Source organism: Trachurus trachurus (genome assembly GCF_905171665.1).
Source record: "Trachurus trachurus genome assembly, chromosome: 22".
Classification (NCBI taxonomy): domain Eukaryota; kingdom Metazoa; phylum Chordata; class Actinopteri; order Carangiformes; family Carangidae; genus Trachurus; species Trachurus trachurus.
In genome coordinates, this window is record NC_139907.1 from 16,225,385 (window position 1) to 16,237,478 (window position 12,094).

The following is a 12,094-nucleotide window of genomic DNA, read 5'->3' on the forward strand; positions in this document are numbered from 1 at the left end:
CTGACAAAATGTGAAGGACATCTTATTGACGTCTGTCTGTGAAAACCACATTATCAGACATATGCCAATGTTCATAAATCAACTTGAGATTGTGGATGACTGAGTTACAGCATCATGGCCTGTCTCCCCTGTTTATCTTTACGGGCTGTGTCGTCTGTCTCTCCCATCTTTCCTGTCTGCATGTCCGTTCTCTTGTATTGTCCCTCTCTGATAACTTCCTGTCCTTTCCCCTATGATGTTATATCCTGTTTATGTCCTGTCCATCTACTGTGTGATGTCCCACTCCCTCCAGTCTGTCCAGTTTGTCCTCTCTGTCTCGCTCTACCAGAATTCTCTATCTGCCCCTGAGGTGAGAGGTTTCACCGAGTCACAGTACGATGTAACATCATCGCTGCATCACAGTCACGGCACTTAAACCATCATCATCATCATCATCAGTCATGACTGCAAATCAGCCAGAAAACAACATGAAAATTGTGACATTTTTCATGTTTCTATCATTTATCTCATCAGTAACATTCACTTTATGTTGTTTAAATCATCAATCTTCGCTGCAGTGTTTGTGTTTTTTATTGTCTGTAACTGGGATTAATCCAAACTGCAGATTGGTCACAATCCCATCAGTGTTGGCACACACACAGCAGCTTTCCCCAATGCCCTGTGGCCCAATTACTATGATTCCTCAGGGGATAACACAGCAAACAACAGTCTCTCTCACTCTTTTTTTGACTCTGTTCTGCTCTTTACTGAACAAACACATGCAGGCTCTCCATCAGGGATAACAGCCACCAGCCAGTTTTAGGATCTGAATAGACTTTTCTCCCATAGGGTGGATTAGGTGACAGTGCCTACTGGCCATTGGATTGCTGATGGGGCCTTTTCATTGTTGTGAATAGGCAGGCTGTCGGCACCACCAATATGCAGATCTGCACAGGTCTGCACTGACACTGTAGCTATAATCGCCAGTGGAGTAAACAGAGTAAAAGTGTGAGGAAACAATGAATATTCACATTTCCTCATTTCTTCAATAGTGCCGTGCAGAGCCGCACAATTTAAAGACTTCCCTCTAAAATGCTATGTTATATTAAGTAAGGTCTGAGCTGAATCATCAAATAAATATGTGCTTTCAGAAGCCGTTTCTTAGATAAAAACTTTTACCAGAGGATATTTTTAGAAAAGCCGCGTCAGGTGCTTTTATGACCTGTTTCTTACCCTGCCCCCTTCTCTCACCGCAGCACTGTGAGGAGAGCCAACTCCAACGAACACGTGGGAACTCTCACGCGGAAAGATTCGGGCGACAAGAGCAACCGAACTCGCGCCGGATCCACCGGCAGCAATTCAAGCGGGAAAAGAAGTGACAGGTAACACAGACAGACATCATGATATATCAGTTCCCCCCACACACGCTGTACTGTATGTGTCACTGACACTGTCCAAACAAGATAGTAGCCAAAGTGTGTTTTATATTCGATTTTCCTAGATAACACACCACTGTACTGTTTCAAATCATTGACGTACAGCAGATGTCGTTTGCTGATTGACAGCTCTGTGTTTACTCATTTACTTTGCAGCAAACAGAGGGACCCAGTGTTCAACGCAGGTAAGATCCACGGGCTGTTTCACGGCTCTGTAGCCTGACAGATATGGTAGTTTTCATGCCATTGATACAACCCACTGAGCCGTCACACCAGAGGCTCAGTGGTTCTCTGTGTCAAGGAGAACTGTAATTTATTGAGCTTTTGTATACTCCCAAAACAATGAAGGGAAAACCATGATCTCAATTACACTTTGTGTCGGTGACGTGAACTGTTACATATCAGCGTCAAACATTCATCCTCTCCATGATTCATTCCTTAACTAGTAACCAGTCCACTTCATCCATTACTGCATCTTCACATTCAAATGTCTGTCTTTTCTTTTTAATACACTCTTTCTGCATCATTCAAGTCAAACCCCTGGCTGCACAGATTGAGATTTTCTCAGTTTAATTCAATAAAAGGTTAATTCCTGTATTTTCTCACCATCGTTAGCACTCATGAACCTTGAATTTGTCACCTCTGCTCTGCTGTATAGAGACAGAGCATCAGAGCAAACTGGCCTCCTAAAGAGCATCCAAATTGTAAATGAACTCTTGTTCCTGCGCTTTACTCAAACACAGAGACTCCTTGAATTAGCTTTTGTAGTTTACAGCATAAGGATTTCCAATGGCAACTAATTAGCCTTACATGTGACCAATATCGCCATGTGAAACTGAAAAAGCTCACGTTGCCTCCTTTGATGTGCAAATTGACTGAATCTCTCCAGTAATAATGACTACAATCATACAAATCAATCAGAATTTCCTTGACACTTGAACACATCACCCTGCAACCTCGACAGCGTAGGTTTTATACTGTTTCTTATCTTTTATCTGATTTTAACAAGAGTCCAGCCGTTTGTGGGTCATTTACAAATAAAGAGGGGAACAAAAGAAACAAGAGCATCTGAAAAAGACAGAGAGTCGACTTCCAGTTTATTGTGAGGTTATATTGTTTCCACAACGAGGCACCCGACAAGTGAACCAACTCCTACACAGTTTATTCTTTAAGCGAAAAGCAGGAAACACATGGTAACACAACAGGGGGGCTGAATATGAAATGAGATGAGTATTGATCAGAATTTCCATCTCTAGCATGGTATTGATTTTTGTGTAAATTGAACTGCTGTTTTCATTTAGTTTGCACACCTGGCTCCAGATTTCCCTTTCAGTTCAGGCTGCAAACACAACAAATCTTATTTAGACTCAGCTGGCTGGTCCAGTGTATGTAGTATTTGTCTTTTTTTAAGTTTGATGTCCAAATCCAGCAAATGTGATCCACACATGATCTTTGTATGTTCTCAAACAGTAGCCATCAGGTTATGAGATAGATACAACTCTGGTAATAAATCATCCTGTCTTTGTGACTGTGACATTTAAATATCTGCTGCTTCTGCGTCTGGCACAGGATGCTGACTAGGAAAACTGGGCTACGAGGATAATTGTATCTGCTGTACAGCAATTAATGGACATTTGAATTCATTATAGACCAATAAGCTCCTGCAAAACAGCGCCATCGGGGCGGTATCATGGACATAAACTACCGCTGGGTGACAATTAACCAATACACATGGTAATTACAGTTACTTCTGCCAATATTATGTTTAGCTGCAATACATGAGGAGATTAAATGCAAAGTGATTCAGTTGATTCAAAAAGTTGAACCAGTTGAACCAGTAAGACTTTAGATTGAAAAGGTACATTAGAAATAGTCACTGTTATTTTTTTCATCTTCATTGAGGGATAAACAAAGATGATAAAAATCTTAATTTAGAGAGAAATGTAATAATCTACTCACCACATAGGAGCAGAGGGTGGGACACCGTCACCCAGGAAACGAGCATCGATTGATTAAGAGCATTCAGGACAGATCCTGCGGTTCATTAACACAGTGCAAGTGCACTGATTTTAGGACAGACCAGGAAGTGAGGAAGCCATGCCACCCTCACCTGGTGCTTGTGTCTCTCTCTCTGTGACCTTTACAAGGGATGCGACGTGTGACCCACTGCAAAGGTAGGCTGGCCCCTCCCCCCAAACCTCGCTCATGCCCACAAAACCTCCGGCCTCCACAGCTCTCTGAACACTGCAGATTTTGATGTTTGGCCTACCTCTGCTCTGAGGAGGAGAACATGGACTTTTATTTTGAAATTTATATTCATATGTTCAATTTCTTTTAATTTGTTTGCCTTTTTTTCCCGAGATTCCTCCAGTGCAGTGATCAGAGAGCTGTCCAGACAGGGGCAGGAGTGGGTCGACAAAGTGTGTGTGTGTGTGTGAAGTTGCCCACCCTTTAATCGTTTTGAGACTGAATTAACTAACACACCAACACCCCCCCTAACGTCACTGAACGCTGCATCAAGTGTGTGATTGCAGTCTTTGCCGTTCACTTGTGTGTCTCCACACTTGTTGTTCGACTGCGGAAGAAGCTTCTGCTTCCCCAGACGTGTGTGTCTGTTTGCTCACAGCCTCACTTTTCGCTAGTAGGCATTTAATCCTTGTCACCATAGTAACAACACAAAGATTTCTGACACTGGCTTCCTCGCAGTCGCTTTGAGAATTTCTGCGAACTCTTTAAATCCTCTCTTCTGAGATTCCTCGCTGCAGTTCAGAGCAAGTAGATTTGCCACAGCTCTTATTATCTTCCTGCCCTTTAAAATGAACATTTGCATTACAAACGCATTCAGTCTCTTTTTGGAGGTAGTTCCTATTGCAGTCTGTTTGATTTTACTGCTTGTAGTTTTTTCACGCAGCCTGAAGTGTCGTTTGTTTGTGTGTAGGCTTAGTCCCCCTCAGCAAAGTATTCACAAAGCTGAACAAAAAAAAGAAAAAAGACTCTTTACATTAAAGCCAAGTTCATTTCCTCACAGAATATTATTGTTTACTCAGTTTTGTTACAGGACAATATACTCTCAAATAACCAACCCCAGCATTTTAACCCTGAAAGCATCTAGACCACTGGTTCCCAGCATTTCTGGCTGATGACCCCTTTAAACGAAACACACCCTCGTAGCAGAAACACGAGACCTCGGTGTGTTAAGTTTGACACAAAATGTTTTTTCCCTCAGTATCTCAGATTGTTTCATCTGAATCAAGAAGTTAAAGAATAATCTGTATTTGTTAAACATTTTCCTAGGAGTTTGTTCTTTGGTGCTACTCAAAGGGAAAGTTGAAACATCTTTAGTCAAACCCTGAGCAGCTCTTTATTACTGGAAAGTGGAAACCTTATTCTCTATATACTTGTGAAGATTATAAACTCCCCAAATGACACACTTCTTTCCAGCTTTGTTTTACTTTTAAGTAACAGACAAATAAAATGAATCATAACCAAAACAATAAATTAAATAATACACATTATTATTATTCTTTTCTCCTCCATTAATTATCTTGTGACTCCTTGCATGGATCCTGGGCAACATGTTGGGCAACTGTTGGGAACCACTGATTTAGAGCAGCGAGGCAGGATGTTACTTGCTAGTACTTTAAACCAAATGCTTCTTTTTGAAAAGATCCCAGTTAATCTATATGTTCATTATTATTGATAATATTTATTTTAATAAGCGACATGCTGGTGGTTTATAACAGGAGTCACTTCCCCTAGTTTCCCGTTCATAGTTTGTGTCCTTTAATAAATATGACACAAAAGAACGACCATTACATCTGTCTAATTTATGATATTATATCTCTTGATCCTTCCTGTCCCCTGCCACCCAACCGGCCCTGACAACCTCCACCACCCCTCTCCATCATCTGCTCCCTTCTCACCTACGTTATAGTCACAGTACAGATTTACCTCAGCCGCTCTGCCAAACAGAAGGGGACCAGCAGCCCTGTGGCTTCAGCCGTGACAGCCCGTTCTGCTGCCAGCCCCCATCAAACCTCAGAGAGCGTCAAGGCCAGCGTGGCCAGAAAGGGTGGCGCCACCAAGGTGCCCCCGGTCAGAAAGACCCCAAGCTTTAACCTTCAGCTCAGGAACTCAGGGAGTTTGTCTTCATATTCTGCTCTTGATACACCGAGCTACCGCAGCCCCATCAAATCCCCCAGCCAGTACTTCCAGATTTGTTACTAGTTGTTGCAAGTTTATTTCAGTCAGCAAACATCTGTACCATTGAACCCACCGTATACAGGTCTACTGCCGTCCACATGCCCTCTGATACCAAGGACTCTTCAGAGAGATCATAGGTTTTATAGCATCACCTAATAAAAATTGTACAAGCAAGTAATGGACAAACAATTGAGTAAATAAGTCCTTTACTGTCGTTATTTTCTTCTTATCCGTTTTGAAGAAAACAAGGTTAATTCTGTTTGTTTATTTCTGCATGATTTATTTTCAGCATTAGCATGTTTTAAATTGAAGAGGGTTTCGTATTATCCCATTTTCTAAGCTTGAATCTGTTTTTTTTTTCTTTCTTGTTTTGTGTACTCATAACAAATCCATTTGCTCTGCTTGTGTCCGCACTTTATGTTGGTTAACCTCTGCTGTGAGCTGAATATTTATGAGTTGTGGGAGTTTTTAACAAACTGTTTGCAGTTGATTTTGTGCTCTTTGTTGTCATAAAAATGTGTTGAAAATGACTAATAAAGTCAGTGAAAAAGCTGATTTGTTTGTCTTTGCAAATTCTGTCATTTGTTGTCTGTAATCGAGACTTCATTGCAGTAAAAAAAAAAAAAAAAAAATCACAACATCTCATTTCACTCCATTATCCCCCAATCTTGTCATCCATTCAACATTGTCACCTTTATATTCACATCATAATGGCACATTGTGTTAGGATATAGTGTTAGATACCATATAAACTGACATTATTCCTCCATATTTATGTTTTTCTACATGTATATCATCTAATTCACCTTTTTCTTTCTTTTTCTAGAGGAGGGTTATGTGAAAATGTATTTGAAGGGTCGTCCCATCACCATGTTCATGCCCAAAGACCAGGTGGAGGGCTACTGCTTGGAGGCCAGAGGAGAGCTGCCCAGCAACAAACTCAAACTGGACTGGGTGTATCCTTACTGCAGCAAAGTCATATTACCTGTGTAATACCACCTTCTTTTATTATTTTTTAGCTCTAATAAAAAGTTAGAATACTATCCTATTTTTGATTGGGAACATTTTCGAAAAGTCGCTCTCTGCAAAAAATAAAATCCAGGTTGTCCCTGTGATGTAGGTGAGAGAGGAAACTATGGATGTGATGTCTCAGATATATTTTCACCGTGAAGCGCTGGCACAGGCAGAGCCCGGGCTCATGGCTCTGTCGCCTGCAGTCAGTAATAACCTGCATAAACAGTCAGCAGCTCCTCTTGTGCTCTTTTATTTTTATTTTGTTTCAAGTGTGGCTTTCTCTCTTCCTTTCATTTGTCGCTGAAAGAATGGATGTAGTGTGCTGTTAAATTCAGCAGAAACCCAACGGGGAAGAGGCTGTAAGGGAAACAAAGAAATGATTAAATCTGTGGAGGAAAGCACACACACACACACACACACACACACACACACACACCAAGAAAATAGAAATATAGGGCTGCATGTATCGTGTATGCTGAATCCTCCACGATGACAGTTGGATTATGAGAATAAATGTGACATTACACCTGCTAATTCAGCTCTAGGCAACACAATAGATCTGTAACTTTTTCACCCATAGTTTTGGGGCTGCAGTTATTTTCATTAATGATTAAATTGCCAGTTATTTTCTTGATTAGACACTTGGAGAGATATTTAGTTTGATATTTAGTCTAATATTCTGCTTGAAAAACATTAAATTACCGAGTTGAATAGTTGAATAGCTGCAGATGGATTCATTGTACCAGCGTGACTTTGGATGTTACTTTTACTTGACCTTCTTGATATCCAGCTACGGTTACCGTGGTCGAGACTGTCGCTCCAACCTTTACCTGCTGCCCACCGGGGAAACGGTGTATTTCATTGCCTCGGTGGTCGTCCTCTTCAATGTGGATGAGCAGCTGCAGAGACACTACACCGGACACACAGACGACATCAAATGGTAAGAGACCCATAAAACTGAAGAGCTGGCTTCCATGTAAATGTGCTGCTGCAGTCCAACGCTGCACCTTTCATCTCTTTTCCCCCGCTAGAGTCGATATTTTCGCCCCACCTCTACAGTCCTGACAGCCTGTGGAGGAGATTCACAGCTTTTCTTTTCCTCATGCCTAATGAGAGCACAAAAACAAGTTGCAGTACTCCACAAAGAAGGTTTCACAAAGATATTTTTGACTGGTCTGTAGTTGTGTACCAGTCTTGGTTCTGCTCCTCTCAGGGTATAACTATGAGGAAACCACAGCCATTATTTTCCAAAATCAAATTTTCTGTTTGTCATTCTTTGTTTTTTTGGAAGAATTCAATAGTTACAAGGACGATTTACTTGAGATTTTCAGCAAACATTTTCTGTCGGGGAATTGGAGCTGAGCGGTTGGATGCAGCGTCTCGGTCAGCCAAAAAGTGTCAGTTTACCCAGAATTCATTGTAACGCAGTCAAGCTGAAGATAGTCAAGAACTAAACTACTTTGAGCAACGGATGAATTCATCCCCTGTCTATCTGAAGTCTGAGTATTTGTTATATTTAAGCCTTAATCATCGCTTGTGTAACCATAGCATCTGATTATTGTTGCAGGAAAAACTAAAAGTAACAGAAAAACAGGTGTATTCATGTTTTCTGTGCAAGTTATTCTGCACAAACGTCTCTCTGTCTGAGAGTATCCTTGAGCTGGCTCTGTCATAACTGTTACCACACACTGAGGTTAATAAAGTTTGTAGTTATTAATCATCGCTTTGGATTACAGCACAAAGGGTGGGCTGCAGACAGATTCTCACTCTCACAGGTTTACACGTCCTGCGAGTGTTGCTACACTGCTACAACCCAAAATGGGATGAATTCATCTTAAACTGTTTCATTTCCCCTACACATTAGTACAGACAGCGTGTGGTAGCAGCGGTGAATATTATATTCAGAGCTTTAGAAAGCTCACTCACCAGACGCTGGCTTTCATGTTCTGCCAGCACGTTGCTCATCTTTATTCAAATGGTCCTTTTGATGTCGAAAGAGCTTTTAAATGTTTTCATGTCTGTTTCTCGCGTCCTTCTCTTCACCAGTCTGGCCGTCCACCCCGACAAAATCACCATAGCAACTGGGCAGGTGGCGGGCACCTCTTCAGATGGAAAAGTAAGTGAGAACTCCTACTGATTTTTTTTATCACTTAAACTTTCAGCATCTGATTTATTGTCATAATAAGGAGTTATGATTTAGATATCTTCTTGATGCAGTGACGTTCGCTGAGCTGGTTCAGGCAATTCTGCTAAATAAATAGACTGAGAAATTGAAACACTTTCGCACTGCGCTCACTTAAACACTCGCTGAATCCAGTTAACGCCTCAGTAACTTCCTGCATAATAAACCTTGCATTGCATCATGCTGATGATACATCTCTCCTGCTGTTGTGCCCATGTGTGTCCGTATGTGTGTGTTTCTTCCTTGACAGCAGCTGGCTCCTCATGTTCGAGTGTGGGACTCAGTCAGCCTCAACACCCTCCATGTTCTAGGTATAGGCTTCTTTGACCGAGCACTGGTCTGCTTGTCTTTCTCCAAGTCGGTAAGGACGATCCACTGACACTAAACCTAACCCTTTAATAAAGACTTTTGAACTCCTGTGACTTTGTTTTCTGGCTCTTCACCTGTCTGCTTCTGTCTGTCAGAACGGAGGAAACACACTGTGTGTTGTAGACGACTCCAACGATCACGTCCTGTCTGTTTGGGACTGGCAGAGAGAAGACAGACTGGCCGAGGTCAAGGTACGGAATATTTTTTTGTATGTGCAAATATGCACACACTTCCAATTCCTCTCACACCAAACTTATTTTTTGTTTTATGTGCTTCGGTTTAGAGCTCCAATGAGTCGGTGTTTGCTGCAGACTTCCACCCGACAGACAGCAACATTGTCGTCACCTGCGGCAAGTCACATCTGTATTTCTGGAACCTGGAGAAAGGCATGCTGGTCAAGAAGCAGGGCCTGTTTGAGGTAAGTCACCTTATATGTCACGGTCGTAAAGCAATAAAGTTTCATACGGAGACACAAATTCAATCATGGCATCCTGTGATGTGATGTCCATGTGTGTGTATATATATATATATAAGGATACGTAGAAAACGAATGGTAGTCTGGAGCAAACATTAATATGATGTGTGTGTTCTGGTTTTGCAGAAACAAGAGAAGCCGAAGTTTGTGTTGTGCGTGACCTTTGCAGAAAATGGAGATGCTATAACGGGAGATTCAAGTGGGAACATCCTGGTGTGGGGAAAAGGTAAACAACGTTCCTCAGAGACACAGTGTTACAACCCGTGTGTTTTAGTGGCAGTGAAGGCAGAGGCAGAGAAACAGGGAGTTTATAAGGGGTTTCCAGGGTTAAAAATTGTCTCCAGAACATTTTTTAAAATGAATCAAGAGACAAAACCTCAAAAAGAAAAAGCCAAAGAATGTGTTTGTGGTGATAAGCTCAAAGATGTCTCTTTGTGCTGGAGCTGTCAGGAGATCAGGGATCAGGACGAGGTCAAACCAAGGATAGAACAAGAGCTGGATCTTATGAGCGAACACTCAGAGGAAGAAGTGCACCTCTCTTTTACCCTCTCCAGCGCCATGATCTCTCTGCCTCTGATTTATCTATCGATCACTCTGTCTGATCGCCTGACAGACGACACTTAATCTGCCCCCGTCGAGCAGCCGACCTTTGTGTCCGACCGTACCTTCTCATCCATCTCATCCCATCTCCGTCACGCAGGCACTAATCGTATCAGCCACGTCATCCAGGGAGCTCACGAGGGCAGCATCTTTGCCTTGTGCATGCTGAGGAACGGCACGTTGGTGTCTGGGGGTAAAGACCGCAGGCTCATTTGTTGGGACAACAGCTACCAACAGATACAAACGGTGGAGGTGAGAAAAAGTTCAATAAAAATTATGAAAACCAAAAGAATTAAAAGTTGAAAACACAAATTAAGTTTAGTTTACTTTAGTTTGAAGGTGATTTTTCTTCTGCTCAGCTGTGAAGCTCTAATGATCTGATCAGCTCTAACCTCATTCTGTTATTATGGATTATTAAGTTATTAACTGCATATCTGTCTCCTTTTGAAGTAGATCTTGGTCTCTTATTTTTGCCCCCTGCCTGAGGCAGCACACTCTGCAATCTGCACACTTCACCACATCATACATATTTCAGAAGATGAAATGGTTTTGCACTCTCAGTGAGATTCATAGGCATTTATAGTGATGAGAATTATGGATCACTCATGTCTTATTTGCTCTGAGGGGACCTCATTGTGCAGTTAAATATTTTTTATGGCAGATGTCCAGGTGAATAGATGGTTATTATTATGATATTCTTTTTTCCACAGGTGCCTGAGTTGTTTGGTCCCATCAGGACCATAGCGGAGGGCAGAGGGGAGAGCGTGCTGATCGGGACCACCAAGAACTTTGTTTTGCAAGGCAGCTTGGATGGAGAATTCATGCCTATTACACAGGTGGCCCACTGTCAAATGTTTTATTTCCTGACAAACAGTCCACAACTACAAAGAAATCACAGGGAAAAGCAGCAATTTGATTATCAGTTATAATAATTACTAATTAGTTTCCTGACAGATCCGTTAAACCACTAATTGTTACACTTATGCTATGTGTGTTCAGGCTTAATTACTTATGTTTTGAAGTCTCTGATGTTGAAGCATATGAAGAATTAATAAAACTTAAAGAAGAAATCTTAAAGAGACCTTCCTCTCTCCTCACCAGGGTCACCTAGATGAGTTGTGGGGTCTGGCTGTTCATCCCTGGAAGCCTCAGTTCCTCACCTGTGGGTATGACAGGCAGGTCAGCCTGTGGGACTCCAGCACCCATCAGCTCATCTGGAACAAGAGCATGGAGGTAAGATTAGTCAACACTGCCCCCCAGGGGTCGGTCATGGGAAATACACAGTGCCCAACAAATAAAATGCTACTGCAAGTGGATCAAGAACTACTTAGTCACTTCTAAAGACCTTGAGAAGCTTCACAGATTTTACATGTGGAATAAAAATGTGTTAAGTTTTGCAGCCAAAGCACCATCAACATGACTTCTCCTGTCTTTAAACATCATCCACTTTGCTTTTTGTTTCTGACAGGATACTGTCCAATCAGCAGGCTTCCACCCATCCGGAGCTGTGGTTGCCATAGGAACCCAAATTGGCAGGTAGGGTAGACCTCATTTATTTTATTGGCTGCTCAATCTCTAAAGAGTTACAGTCAAAGGAAAGTTACAAGAAAACAGATTTGAATGATGAGCAGCTTGTTCAGCAACAGTCTGTCACTAATCCTGCAGGTGGCTGGTGCTGGACACGGACTCGAAAGATTTAGTCACGGTGCACACAGATGGGAATGAACAGCTGTCTGTTATGCGCTACGGGCCAGGTATGTTGATAACTGCTGACAGTACGCTTCCCCTGAGCATGCAGAGTGCTGGTCACACAGTCAAATCAAATAACAATTTAAA

General features: G+C 41.9%; 1 protein-coding gene across 7 annotated transcripts in view; it reads left to right on the forward strand.

The window, feature by feature from the left end:
* Window positions 1–12,094, forward strand: part of eml1 (EMAP like 1) — a 42,937-nt gene that overhangs the window by 27,095 nt on the left and 3,748 nt on the right. For 2 of the 7 annotated variants that reach the window (XM_083997984.1, XM_083997985.1), the window contains 16 exons: window positions 293–349; window positions 1,236–1,361; window positions 1,572–1,600; window positions 3,563–3,589; window positions 6,445–6,574; window positions 7,423–7,572; window positions 8,679–8,748; window positions 9,065–9,175; window positions 9,279–9,374; window positions 9,467–9,601; window positions 9,785–9,884; window positions 10,359–10,510; window positions 10,969–11,094; window positions 11,360–11,491; window positions 11,727–11,794; window positions 11,924–12,012. In XM_083997984.1, the coding sequence (XP_083854110.1) occupies window positions 293–349; window positions 1,236–1,361; window positions 1,572–1,600; window positions 3,563–3,589; window positions 6,445–6,574; window positions 7,423–7,572; window positions 8,679–8,748; window positions 9,065–9,175; window positions 9,279–9,374; window positions 9,467–9,601; window positions 9,785–9,884; window positions 10,359–10,510; window positions 10,969–11,094; window positions 11,360–11,491; window positions 11,727–11,794; window positions 11,924–12,012 (1,598 nt within the window). The remainder of the gene's footprint in view (window positions 1–292; window positions 350–1,235; window positions 1,362–1,571; window positions 1,601–3,562; window positions 3,590–6,444; window positions 6,575–7,422; window positions 7,573–8,678; window positions 8,749–9,064; window positions 9,176–9,278; window positions 9,375–9,466; window positions 9,602–9,784; window positions 9,885–10,358; window positions 10,511–10,968; window positions 11,095–11,359; window positions 11,492–11,726; window positions 11,795–11,923; window positions 12,013–12,094) is intronic. The other 5 variants (XM_083997986.1, XM_083997988.1, XM_083997987.1 and 2 more) reach the window with 3 other exon arrangements.